Genomic DNA, 14,639 nt, shown 5'->3' on the forward strand with positions numbered 1-14,639 from the left:
CTGGATAGCAAGGCGGCCTGAAAAATGGATGAAATGTCAGGCTCAAAGGTTTATGAGCAGAAGCATGAAATCCAGCTGGAGCCCAGTCACTAGCAGCATACCCAAGGGGCCAATACTACTAAATGTTTTTAATAGGGACCTAAATGATGGAACAGAGGGAAATATGTCACATAATGTAAAAACAGTGTTTGACACAGCTGATAGTTGTGCTTCCTATTAGGAGGAACATGATGAGCTGGGAAAACGGGCTGACAAGAACCTTACACATTTCAGCAAAGATATGTGCAAACAAACCCCATACACGAGTATATGCTGGGGGCCAATTGGTTGGAAAGCAGCTTTGCAGACAAGAAGCTGGGTAGAAACCAAGCTGAACACAATCCAGCAATGTGTCCTAGTAGGAAAGAAGCCAAGCACAACCTGGGCTGTGTTGGGAAGATCACTGGTGGCAGGCCAAGGGAGGCACTACACAAGCCTGGTAAGACTTCATCTGAAGTGCTGCAATGTGGGTTCCACAATAGGAGACCTGGACATAAAAGGAAGTTCAGCAAAGGGCAATTAAGATGATTAACAGACTACAGTATCTGTCATATGAGGTGAGACCGAGTGAGCTGTTGTGTTTGTTTAGCCTCAAGAAGAGAAGGCTCAGTGGGATCCTACCAATCCTGTGTATAAATAACCTGATGGCTCCTTCTTTACACCCTCACATAATCTCAGTGGTGTCCAGTGAACAGCAAGAGGTAGAAGAAACAAACTGAAAGACAAGTATTTCCAACTGCACACCACTGAACTGACAGTTCCATGCAGTTTACCACAGAAGTTTTATTGCATGAAACTAATTCTAACATTACTGTGGTTTCAAACAATGATCAGGGCCAACTGGTTTCAACTTTAAGTGCTAAATCTGTAAGTTTAGTTTTAATCCAACTTACTTTCACTAAGTTCACACTTGAATAAACACCTCCCTAAAACAAACCTTTTCTTCTTCATTTAAGATAGCTATCTAAAAACTATAGCAGAAAAATCATATTAAACATGTTCCATTTTGAAGTGCCACCTGAACATAGGAAAAGTCACATCCTTACAGAATACCAGCCAAAATTTAATTAAAACACACGTAAATACAGCAGAAAAATTTACAAATACAACCCCACAGTATTCAGTTCATTAAGTAAACAATTTCTTACATTTTTTGAAGGACCTGGGCCATCACAACCCCACTCGTTAAATCTTCCACGGTCTGGCATGGTGCCTCAACATTAAACGTCTGGATCTGTGGTAAAAAGGAAAAAGTTAACTTCTTTCACTTCGTGTCAAGGAATTCTCAAAAATTAAAAAAATTGCTACCAAATAGCAAACAGAACAGAGTAAACCCCACACATTTAGTCTACATGTTAGGTTTAAAAAGCTTTATATTTAATAACAATCAAAGAAATGAACAGGGCTTACCATCTTTGTTCTCGCAATAAACTTTGATACAAATAACAGCAGTACATTCTCCAAAAGGCAAATTTTCCACCACATTTTCTACTTTGAAAAGTCACTAAGCCATGCAAGTACTTCTGGAGCATATATTCAAGTACACTCTCTCAATGAACATATGTAAGAAGAAATTCAGTTTTTAGAAGTAACACTGATCACACAAAACACTCATCAGCTCCCCACAACCAGAAGACCGAATGGAGAGTGACCTACATAATCCAAACTTGATTATTCCCTAGTATCAGATGGAATAGGAGAACAGAGTGCTCCTATGGGTCTATGGAATACTAGTGTTCTAAACATTTCAGGGTGTTTTATTAACACAGTGACAGGCACCACAGTCCTCAAGGCAAAGCTCTTTTCTTCCTTCCTCTCTTAGTGAAGAGTCTGTCTGCATCAACACAGTCTTTTTAACTGGTCTGTATTATTTCATAATTTATTCGAAATTAACATTATTTTTAAATTATGTGGATGAGTTTTGTAAAAATAATGTTGATGATATTATTTGGAGGATATCAGCCCAATGCTCTCTGCTACTATCCTCCTCCTAGGAGAAGCCTGGGCTTACCTGTTGCAGCCCGATTCAGGTGGGTCTGGAGTGACCACCTTACAAGTTTCGTTTTCCCCTTAAAAGGACATGTTTCCAGCCTCAACCAATTGGAGTCAGACCACCGCACCTGGGGCGGGGTCACTTGAGGTCATATAAACCTGTGTTTTTGAATAAACTTGGGATTTGCTTTACATCACATTGGTGAGCAGTCCTCACCTAGGCATTGGCGGCGACAAATGGTGGACCCCAACGTGTCTCAGAACATGAAACCCACCTGCAGGCCTGCCTAGAGCCTTAAGAAGTAGCCCCTGAGAGCTGCTATGCCCCAGTTTTTTTGGGTGCTTTGTGGAGAAGCCCCTGAGAGCTTCTGTCTCCTGTAAACTTGGGAGTTTTGTGTAGTGGCCCTGAGAGCTGCTGAAAGAACGTGGACTGAAGGAACCACGACCTTCGAACCGGTGAGTTAAAGAAACATGGGAAATTCCAACTCGACTAAAACAAAGTTATTGCTTGATAAATTTGAAAAACTAGCTCGTGTTACAAAAACAAACATTGAAAGACAAGCCTTACAGGAATTTTTGGATTGGTGTTTCACTCGAAGGCACCTAACAGATGCCAATTCCACGCTTTCCATAAAATTATGGGACAATATTGGGGCAGATTTGTGGAATTCAGCGCAAACTGCACCCGAAGAATTTTTGCCGCTCATTCCGTCATATGCAGCTGTAAAGAAAATGCTGTTAGCAGTAGAACGAGCCCGTAAAAACCTCGATCTACCGGAGAGGACGGAAAACAGTCAGCTTTTGCAGGGCGATTTTTCCCCTGAACACCCTTCTGCACCGCCGTGGGCACCGCCGCTCGCAGAAATGCTGCCGCGGTACCCCTCTGCCACACCGCTGCCGCCCGTGCCGTCCGTCGGACACCCGCCGCGGTACCCAGACGCGGCACCGCCCGCTCCCGCTCCGGAAAACCCGACAGAATCACAGCAACCATGGAATCAAAGCTTTTCCATGCCGTTCGTCGCCGCGAAAAGCCAAGAAGTCGCCTCTGTACAGCGAATGAGACCACCGGCTGCCGCTGTAGAAGCGGCCGGACCTCAGCAGCAACCTTGGAACCCCACGAGACACGCCGCAGGAAACCAAACCGTGAGTGAGTTTTATTTAAATCCTAACTCCGAGAAGGCGCGATGGGGAATGCCCTCAGCCGAGAGAGACATGTGGAGGGGGGGACAAACCCCAGGGAGTTTCTCTCCCCCTGTCCATCCACCTTCGGCGCCGCCAACGCCGCCGCTGCCGCCAATGCCCTGCGGGTACCTCGGGGCTGGGGTCGCCCCGCCGCCGCGCTCCCCGCCGCCCCGCGGGTACGCCGGAGTCGCTCCGTTGCGGCAGGAGACTGTTGAAGCAGACATTCCAACAGGGCTACAGCCGCCCGGCATAACCGCGTGGCCAGGAAAACAGAGAGACCACGTGATGGCAAAGCCCGCGAAATCAAACAAAGGAACGGCGCGCCCTGACCACGAGGCGCCAGGACCGCCCAACCCCCCTCCCTACTGCCTGCCAATCACAGCGCATGCGCCAGGCGCGGGTCCGCCGCAGCCTGCAGGGGCCGGGGTTGGCTCCGAATTCGCCCGCTCCGGGGGCGGATCAGTTCCCGCGCCACCACCACCACCTCCTGCGTGGATCGACTGCGTCATGGAGAGGGGAGAGACTCCTCCCCAGTGGAGCGGAGCCACCGGAGCTCCCCCTGAAAGTTCCCTTCACTGCGTGCCATCCACAGCGCGAGCGCCCCGAGAGCGAGTTCCCACAGCGTCAGTCGCGCAGGACACAAGCGCTGCAGCACCAGCGGGGACCCTCTCCCCGATAGCCGTGCGCTGCCCGCAGCTGCCAGCACCGGCACTGGAACCCCCCACGCCGGTAGAGACTGCCCCTGCGCCGGCAACCTGGTACATACAGCCTCCATCACCGACAGCCACACCCACCAGCTGTATCCCAGAATGGAGAGCAACAGAAAAAGAAGCCTCTGTTTGGGACATGCTGGGGGGAGATGGAAATTGCAATGCTGTTAACTTAATTTCAAAGCTTTCTGATACCCAGGTACCAGATTCTGCAGATGGAGTCACAAAGCCACCTCGCGACCTCATATTTAATACCCAGCAAAGGTACAAAGAGTTAGTATCCATAGCTGCTGAAGTAGGTACACCTTCACCTTCCCTGCAACCCCTGGTTTCTGCACCTGTGATTAACACTACACAAGGCTTAAAATGGGAGCCACTTGATTGGAAAATTGCACAAAAAATACACAGTATAGTCTTTCAATACGGCTATGACAATGCCTTGGTAAAAAACCAAATCACAGCCTTCATAAAATACAATAACCTAATCCCAGCAGACACTAAGGCTTTAATGGAGTTTATTCTACCTTCTACTGCTTATATGATATTTCTACAGAAATGGAAAGAGCAGTTAATGGAGGAACAAGCAAAAAATATACACTTAGAAACTGGACATCCCTTAAGATTAGCATCTTTAGACCAGCTAATGGGATCAGGAGCTTATGAAGACCCACAAACACAAGCTGCATTACATTTTCATATTTTGCAACAGTCAAAGAATGCTGCCTTGACCGCATTCTCTAATCTGCCTAAGAAGGGAAAACCTTCTCTACCTTACATGCAAATAATGCAGAAACCTGGACAGACATTCATGGAATTTGTAGATAAAGTAACAGAAGCTTTGGATGCTGCTCCAAATATTACCCCTGACATTAAACCAGTATTATTGAAAGATCTGGTAATTAATAATGCCAATCCTCAATGCAAACAGCTCATAGCCTCTCTACCAGCTACAGCTACTTTGGTACAGTTAATTGAAGCCTGTGCCAGATTGCCCTGGGTAGAAGAGGAGGAAAAAGCAAAGCTACATGCTTCTGCTCTAGCCACAGTTCTTAGCAAACAATCCACCCAAAAAAGGGGGAAAAGACCCTGGAATTTAACAACAAAATCTAGTCCAGCACAACCAAAATATAGCAGAACTCAAAGGTTCACTGGAGAATGTAACCGTTGTCACAAACTTGGTCACAAAGCCCAAGATTGTCATTCTAAATATAAAAAGGATGGTACTCCTCTAACAAACATGGGGTGGGGAGCTGGACCTCCAAAAAACCAGAGGGGCTGCAGGCCATGGGGCGCAGCCAGTCAAATAGCTCATGGAAACTGGAGCCAGGCTGCCTTCCCCATATGGCAAGCACAACCACAAGCAGCAGTAGCCTAAAACTAGTTGTTAACTGTCCAATCAAACAAGAACAGTCTAGTTCAAGAGCATGTTGTTTAGCCTATATTTTAAAATTCTGTAAAATTTTCAGTTAAAGTGCAGTTTTGAGCTTATTGCACTGCCAAGTTGCCCAGCAAGCTGCAGGGGTAAGGATACCTGCCCCCCTAAGCTGCTGAACATTTTCTAGAGAGCGTACTTAGTCTCTTTCAGTGTTGGTTATGTTTAGCCTTTGTGAATTTTCTCTGTGAATTCACACTTGTTTGCTGCTTTACCAGGAGTGTATAAGGACTAAAAATCAAAGCTTCATTCTCAAACCTCTGTGATGGCCACACAGAAGTTCTGAGAATGGACCTTGAACATAAGGAGATTTAGTTCAGCTGGACTGAACTTGCTTCTTTGCTAAGTTAAGTCACTCTGCACTCTTGGACACTATGCACAGAATTTAATAAAATTTGTAGTTTGTTTACAGTGGTCTGTGTGGTGACGACTGCACAGGAAGGACCACAATTTCACGCGTGAAAGAAAAGTTTCTTGTTTTGCACTAGTTGTAAGTTTGCCAAACATACATGTTTTGTGTCATGTATTAGTTTGTGTGAGTTTACAAAGGTTACTGTACCTCCTTCCAAAAGTTCTATTTTGAAAAGAGAGGGGGAGGTAGGGATATGTAACCTGCAACTACCCTGTTAAGTCTTGAATTAGCAAAATCTAAGATCTTCAAAATGTTATTTCTCAATTTTCAAAATTTTCAGCCTTTCTGTTCAAGTTGCAATATGCATGATGTGTATTCTGTTGTTTGCATTTTTGCTTTGTTCTTTGAAACAAAAGGGGGAGATGTTGCAGCCCGATTCAGGTGGGTCTGGAGTGACCACCTTACAAGTTTCGTTTTCCCCTTAAAAGGACATGTTTCCAGCCTCAACCAATTGGAGTCAGACCACCGCACCTGGGGCGGGGTCACTTGAGGTCATATCAACCTGTGTTTTTGAATAAACTTGGGATTTGCTTTACATCACATTGGTGGTGCAGCCTCACTAGCGCATGGCGGCAACACTTACCTGTAGAAAGTACTACTCATACTCACCACAGGTAACACAACCTACAACAAGGGCTCTTGCAGCTTCAGAGTTCATAAATGTTAGATACATCAACCTTTTTGTTTTTCCAACACAATGTACAGCTATTCATGCCTTAGTGGCATTTGAAACAGCAATACTGGTCAGAATATTTCCCAATAAATACCCTTTATATATGTGTCTTACTATAAAAACAATTCATGTAACATTGAAAAATTTTACAGGTCCTTCTCAGAGAATGGTCTCAAAAACAAATCAAGAGCACAATAGCCCGATTTTCCTAATAGCTTTAGATGTCATGTTAGCACCCTAGCAATGCCACTTAACATTAATTTGGAGAACAGGCACCTAGGTCAACGTTCCCTTCTTTCCTTTACTCTGGAAGAAAAACCTTAGCACTCAATTAGGAAAAGTACAGCAATGATACTCATGAAGAGACAAAAAAAATGAGTGCCCAGAGCATGTTTGCTGATCAAGTGCAACTGTGACCAATAAATAGTCACAAATGGCATCCACGGTCCAAAAGCACAAAGTTTCATATGCCACTGAGGATAATATTTTCCATAGTTAGACAACAAGAACAGAAAGAAAGGCTGAAACTAATATGACTTGTTTCTTCACATACATTTAAAATTTGTAGTATTTGCTTGTGTATTTCAATCGTGTCAAACTTATGCTGCAAAACATTTAGTCATATTTTCAAAAAAGATATACATCCTTTTCATATCCTTCAGAGATATGAAAGTAACAAATCTTCAAAAACCTTTCCATAAAAGAGCTTTATAAATATATACTGAAGTTAAACTCCTGTACCATTCTCAAATAGTTCTACAATACCCTAAACCACTCTAAGAAACAGAGTTCATTTTCTAGAAGGGACAAAATGATAAGAATGTGGCAATGAAGAAGCACAATCCAGCTATGGAGACAAACAAGCACATTTGTGTGTGTGTGTGCTTCTAAACAGCCCTTCAGTAACAGCTGTTAAAACAGCACCCTTCCTGTGCATTGTGATGTGTTTCCTTCTGGAGGATTTCTCTCTCTTCCTGCTGGAACTGTTCCTCTGCTCCTAATTCCTGAGTGCTTGCAATATGGTCCCCATCACTAGTTCCACAAAACTGTAAATTCCCATTCCCTGTTAGGATTCTTGGATATTTTTTGCCACTACCACATATGGAGCCCTGACATCACAGAATCATAGAATCAGTTGAGTTGGAAAAGACCTCCAATATCATCAAGTCCAACCAACCCTTAATCCAACCCCACTTTGATTGCTAGATCATGGCACTCAGTGCCACATCCAGTCTCACGTTAAAAACCTCCAGGGATGGGGAATCCACCACCTCTCTGGGCAGGCCATTCCAATGCCTGATTACTCTCTCTGGAAAGAATTTTTTCCTGATACCCACCTTAAATTTCCCCTGGCAGAGCTTAAGCCCGTGCCCCCTTGTCCTATTGCTGAGTGCCTGGGAGAAGAGACCAACCCCCACCTGGCTAGAACTTCCCTTCAGGTAGTTGTAGACAGTGATGAGGTCACCTCTGACCCTCCTCTTCTCCAGGCTAAACAACCCCAGCTCCCTCAGCCTCTCCCCATAGGACTTGTGCTCCAGTCCCTTCACCAGCCTTGTTGCTCTTCTCTGGACTCGCTCCAGCACCTCAATGTCCTTTCTGAACTGAGGGGCCCAGAACTGAACACAATACTCAAGGTGTGGCCTCACCAATGCAGAGTACAGGGGAAGGATCACTTCCCTGGTCCCGCTGGCCACGCTATTTTTGATACAGAACAGGATCCCATTGGCCTTCTTGGCCACCTGGGCACACTGTTGGCTCATGTTGAGCCTCCTGTCAATTAGTACCCCCAGGTCCCTTTCTGCCTGGCTGCTCTCCAGCCACTCTGTGCCCAACCTGTGGGGCTGCATGGGGTTGTTGTGGCCAAAGTGCAGGACCCGGCACTTGGCCTTGTTAACCTGATGAGGTTCAACAAGGCCAGAGCAAGGTGCTGCACCTGGGTCGGAGCAACCCCTCGGTATCAGGACAGGCTGGTGGATGAACAGATCGAGAGCAGCCCTGCTGAGAAGGACTTGGTGGTGCCGGTGGATGAGAGGCTGGACATGAGCCAGCAATGAGTTAACCATATCCTGGTTCGCTCATCAAAAGAACTGAGGCGAGAAGGTCGAGAGAAGCGATTCTCCCTCTCTACTCTACTCTCATGAGACCTCAGTAGCCTTAGTACTGTATCCAGCTCTGGGGTCCTTAGTACAGGAAAGACATGGATGGTTGGAGCAGGTCCTGAGAAGAGGGACAAAAATTATCAGAGGACTTTCCTCCTATGAGGAAAGGCTGAGAGCGTCAGGGTTGTTCAGCCTGGAGTAGAGAAGGCTCAAGGGATCACAGACTATTCTGAGTTGGAAGGGACCCACAAGTATCATCGAGTCCAACTCTTAAGTCAATGGCCCATACGGGGGATTGAACCCATGACCTCGGCATTATTACAGCCAAGTTTTAACCAGCTGAGCTAATCTCAGGGTCCTCCCTGTAGCCTTCTGTCCTAGTTCAGCAGGAGGGACCAGCTAACCCTGTGTGGGGGTGATCAAAGCTGTGTATTCTACCCCCTCTATTCATTCCCCAAGGTCAATGGGCCATTAGCAGCAGCTGCCCAGGGAGCCATTATCACTTCACACCCAGCCTGAGGGGGGCGGAGCTGCCAATGGGCCATCAACAGCTCAACACCCCCTGGCTCCCACAGTTAATCACCCATTGTGTGAGTCCCCGCCCAGGGGGAGGGACTGAGAGCTCCCTGAGGGTACATAAGTGGTGGGTAAGAAGACCTCGGGAACCTCTCGTCAGATCCAGAGCAGCAGCAGGACCTTGACAGGAGGAGATCACCGCTCTCGCCCAGACCACAGCCCTTGCCTGCACCAACAGGTTTTTCTTTTCCTTTTGCTCTGGACTTGGGGGAACCACAGGGGTCTCAGCACAAGGGCAAACAAACCCCCTTGGGTTTGTGCCCCAGGACACTGGGTTATACTGCTGGGGTTTTGTGAGTTGAAAGCAATTTCCCTTGTGTGTCAGTGTTGCTATTGTAATATTATTATTAAATTTTAGGTCTGACTTATAATCTCTCTCGTGGTGAGTTCATTTCCCCTGCTAGTTCACCTTTAAACCAGCACATCTTTTGGCGCCCAACGTGGGGCCACGAGAGAGAAGTCAGAATTACAATTTCATTTTGTGTATTTGGATACAGAAACTCCCTGACTACCATGTTGCTTGATGTATTCATGTGGATGGTGTATCTGGGCCTGTTCATATTTCGACACATGGGGAACCATGTGCCTATTTTGATGCTCTCTTTAATACCAGGGAGAAGGATCAAAATTGCTTTATTAATATACTATGTTTATGTTGTCATAACATCAGAAGCAATGAATTTCATTGTGAATGTATATTCAGTCTGGTGTGCCTGTCCTGGATTGGGTTGTTACCTCTGGGGTCTCATTAAAAATAGCACCCAGACTGTGGGGAAAACAGGCGGAAATGGTTACTTCCACCTTTTCACCTCTGCTACAACAATCATTGAAAATATTGAGCTTCCTTTTGATGTTAGGGACAGTATAATCTTACTGTTAGTGCTGTTAGTGTTGCTTTGTCTCCTCTGTACTGTATACACCATGTTTAGGGTCAGAACTGGGCTCTCTAAGGAGACTTGCTGGAGGCCTGCCCTGGGAGCGGATGATGTTGAGTGGCACGGGAAGTGGGAAGATATGGGCCAGTATTTGGAGACCTTCTCTCCTCAAATGATCTGGAAATTCACCCCGGAACAACTGCAGGACCCTGCCAAAATGCTAAGCTATGTGAAAGGAAGATGCTCTGGTAGTCCCAGAGATGTGCAGCTCACAGCAACCTGCTGGGCCCTGGCCACTGCCTACCGCACACTGCTTGGTGTGGTACAGCATCATCAGGAGGAGGAGAAAAGGAGCAAATCCACAGGCACCATGTCTACCCAAACCACGGCTGAGCCAGAGAGGAAGAGAGATACATCAACCAGCGGCATGTCCACCCAGACCATGACTGAGCCAGAGAGGAAGAGAGGTACATCAACCAGCAGCATGTCCGTCCAGACCATGACTGAGCCAGAGAGAAGAGACACATCAACCAGCACCATGCCCACACAAACCACAGCTGAGCCAGAGAGAAAGGGAAACAAATCAACCAGCACCATGTCCACACAAACCATGGAGGAGCCAGAAGGACAACAGAAACCGATAGCAGTTGCCCCTGTCCAGAAAAGAAAATCAAAGACCAAATCAGTTCGTATAGTGAATGACGAGGAAGAGTCAGGACCTTCATCTCAAGCAGAAGAAATGGAGCCAGAAATAATCACCCGGTCCCTATCCCTGGGAGAGCTGCGTGAGCTCCGGAGAGAGTTCACACGACAGGCAAATGAGTCCATCTTGACCTGGCTACTTCGAATCTGGGATGCTGCAGCCAATGATACCATTCTAGATGGGAGTGAGGCAAGGCAGCTGGGATCCCTTTCTCGAGATGTTGTCATTGATCAGGGCATTGGAAAGAGACAGGAAACTCTCAGCCTCTGGCGGCGACTGTTGTCAAGCATGAGGGAGAGATATCTTTGTAAGGAGGACCTCCACGTACAGCAAGGACAGTGGAACACGATGGAACAAGGTATCCGGTGCTTAAGGGAATTAGCCGTACTGGAGATAATCTTTTCAGAAGATGAGAGATTCCCTAAAAGTCCAGATGGTGTCCAGTACACATCCCAGATGTGGTTAAAATTTGCACGACTTGGGCCAGAAATGTATTCTCGCTACCTTGCAACATTGCAGTGGAGAGAGGGAGAAGACAAGGGGGGTGCACTGGTCAGCAAACTCAAGATTTATGAAGACACTGTCACTGCTCCATTACGAGCCCACGTCTCAGCTGTGGAAACAAAACTGGCTGAACTGGAAGAGAAGATTAAGGAAGGACTCTTTCATATCTCTCCAGAACAAACGAGAGTCTCTGCCATCAGAAGCAGGCGTCTTCCAGCTAAGGAGAAAGGGTACACTCCACGCGGCAATCTGTGGTTTTACCTCCATGAGCATGGAGAAGATATGAGGAAGTGGGATGGGAAACCCACCTCTTCCTTAGCAGCTCGGGTACGTGAATTGCAAAGAGGCACAACTAACACAGGGAATTCTTCAAGGTTGAAGGCTGCTCCGGTCTCTCGTGGGCAAGGCTCCAGACAGTATAGAAATGATGATGTTATGCCCGATCCTCTTGAAGGAACCTCCCGGTCATATTCACAGGGAGAGCGCAGTGAATACCATGACCAGAACTAGGGGGGCCCTGCCTCTAGCCAGGTAGAGGAGAGGGACAATCGGGTTTATTGGACTGTGTGGATTCGGTGACCTGGCTCATCAGACCCACAGAAATACAAAGCTTTAGTGGACACTAGTGCACAATGCACGTTGATGCCATCAGGATATGTCGGGGCAGAATCCATCCCTATTTCTGGGGTGACAGGGGGATCCCAACAGCTGACTGTACTGGAAGCTGAAGTCAGCTTGACTGGAAAGGAATGGCATAGACACCCCATTGTGACTGGTCCAGAAGCCCCGTGTATCCTTGGCATAGACTACCTGAGGAATGGATATTTCAAAGACCCAAAGGGACTGCGTTGGGCCTTTGGCATAGCTGCTGTGAAGACAGAGGAAATCAGACAGCTGAGCACCTTGCCTGGCCTCACAGAGGACCCTTCTGCTGTAGGACTGCTGAAAGTTGAAGAACAATTGGTACCGCTGGCCACAGCCACAGTGCACCGTCGGCAATACCGCACTGACCGAGACTCTGTGACCCCCATACACAAGATGATTCGTGAGCTGGAGAGCCAAGGGGTGGTCAGCAAGACTCACTCACCCTTTAATAGCCCCATATGGCCAGTACGAAAGTCCAGTGGAGAGTGGAGGCTGACGGTGGATTACCATGGCCTCAATGAGGTCACACCCCCCCTGAGTGCCGCTGTGCCGGACATGCTGGAGCTTCAGTATGAGCTGGAGTCCAAGGCAGCCAAGTGGTATGCCACCATCGACATTGCCAATGCCTTTTTCTCCATTCCGTTGGCAGCAGAGTGCAGGCCGCAGTTCGCTTTCACCTGGAAGGGGGTGCAGTACACCTGGAATCGACTGCCCCAGGGGTGGAAACACAGTCCCACCATTTGCCATGGACTGATCCAGACTGCATTGGAAAAGGGTGAGGCTCCAGAACATCTACAGTACATCGATGACATCATTCTATGGGGGAACACAGCAGGGGAGGTTTTTGAAAAAGAAGATAATCCAGATTCTCCTAAGAGCTGGTTTTGCCATTAAACGAAGTAAGGTCAAGGGACCTGCTCAGGAAATTCAGTTCCTAGGAGTGAAGTGGCAAGACGGGCGTCGTCAGATTCCAACAGAGGTGATCAACAAAATAGCAGCTATGTCCCCACCGACCAGCAAGAAGGAAACTCAGGCTTTCCTAGGTGCCGTGGGCTTTTGGAGGATGCATATCCCTGAGTACAGTCAGATTGTAAGCCCTCTCTACCTTGTGACACGGAAGAAAAATGATTTCCAGTGGGGCCCTGAACAACAACAAGCCTTTGAGCAGATTAAACAGGAGATTACCCATGCAGTAGCCCTTGGGCCAGTCAGGACAGGACAGGATGTGAAGAATGTGCTCTACACTGCAGCCGGGGAGAATGGCCCATCCTGGAGCCTCTGGCAGAAAGTACCTGAGGAGACTCGAGGACGACTGCTGGGATTCTGGAGTCGGGGATACAAAGGATCTGAGGCCAGCTACACCCCAACTGAGAAAGAGATCCTGGCAGCTTATGAAGGAGTTCGAGCCGCCTCAGAAGTGATTGGCACTGAGGCACAGCTCATCCTGGCACCCCGACTACCAGTGTTGGGATGGATGTTCAAAGGAAAAGCTCCTTCTACCCATCACGCCACTGATGCCACATGGAGTAAGTGGATTGCTCTGATCACGCAGCGAACCCGGATAGGGAATCCTAATCGCCCTGGGATTTTGGAAATCATCACTAACTGGCCAGAAGGTGAGAGTTTCGGATTGTCCTCTGAAGAAGAAGAGGAGCAGGTGACACGAGCTGAGGAGGCCCCACCATATAACCAGCTACCAGAAGAGGAGAAGCGATATGCTCTCTTCACAGATGGCTCTTGCCGCATTGTAGGGACAAGCCGGAAATGGAAAGCAGCTGTATGGAGTCCTACACGTCGAGTTGCAGAAGCGACTGAAGGACAAGGTGGATCAAGTCAGGTTGCAGAGCTGAAAGCTGTTCAGCTGGCTTTGGATATCGCCGAACGAGAGAAGTGGCCAAGACTCTACCTTTACACTGACTCATGGATGGTGGCCAATGCTCTGTGGGGATGGCTGGAGCGTTGGAGAAAGGCCGGCTGGCAGCGCAAAGGGAAACCCATCTGGGCGGCTGAGATGTGGCAGGACATCGCTGCCCGGGTAGAGAAGCTGAGTGTGAAGGTCCGTCACGTAGATGCTCATGTACCCAAGAGCCGGGCTAATGAGGAGCATCGTAACAACGAGCAGGTGGATCGAGCTGCCAGGATCGAAGTTTCTCAGGTAGATCTGGATTGGCAGCATAAAGGTGAATTGTTTCTAGCTCGATGGGCCCGTGATGACTCTGGTCATCAGGGCAGAGATGCGACATACAGATGGGCTCGTGACCGAGGGGTGGATCTAACCATGGACAGTGTCTCACAGGTTATCCATGACTGTGATACATGTGCTGCCATCAAGCAGGCCAAGCAGGTGAAGCCTCTATGGTATGGTGGACGGTGGTCGAAATACAGGTATGGGGAAGCCTGGCAAGTTGATTACATCACACTTCCCCAAACACGCCAAGGCAAGCGCTATGTGCTGACCATGGTAGAGGCAACCACTGGATGGCTGGAAACATACCCCGTATCTCACGCCACTGCCCGGAATACCATCCTGGGCCTTGAGAAACAAGTCCTGTGGAGACACGGCACCCCAGAGAGAATAGAGTCTGACAACGGCACCCACTTCAAGAACAGCCTCATAGACACCTGGGCCAGAGAGCACGGCATTGAGTGGGTGTATCATATCCCCTACCATGCTCCAGCTGCCAGGAAAGTTGAGCGATGTAATGGACTGCTGAAAACAACCTTGAAGGCGTTGGGTGGGGGAACTTTCAAACACTGGGAGCTGCATTTGGCAAAGGCCACCTGGTTGGTCAACACC

At 47.9% G+C, this 14,639-nt stretch overlaps 1 protein-coding gene across 4 annotated transcripts in view; it reads right to left on the bottom strand.

Annotated features, from left to right (window-relative positions):
- The window catches only part of HOOK3 (hook microtubule tethering protein 3), a 95,991-nt gene that overhangs the window by 69,637 nt on the left and 11,715 nt on the right, over window positions 1-14,639 (bottom strand). For all 4 annotated transcript variants that reach the window (XM_071581404.1, XM_071581402.1, XM_071581403.1 and 1 more), the window contains exon 2: window positions 1,188-1,273. In XM_071581404.1, coding sequence (XP_071437505.1) covers window positions 1,188-1,273 — 86 coding nt within the window. The remainder of the gene's footprint in view (window positions 1-1,187; window positions 1,274-14,639) is intronic.

The sequence above is a fragment of the Pithys albifrons genome, chromosome Z, assembly GCF_047495875.1.
Source record: "Pithys albifrons albifrons isolate INPA30051 chromosome Z, PitAlb_v1, whole genome shotgun sequence".
NCBI classification, from domain to species: Eukaryota; Metazoa; Chordata; class Aves; order Passeriformes; family Thamnophilidae; genus Pithys; species Pithys albifrons.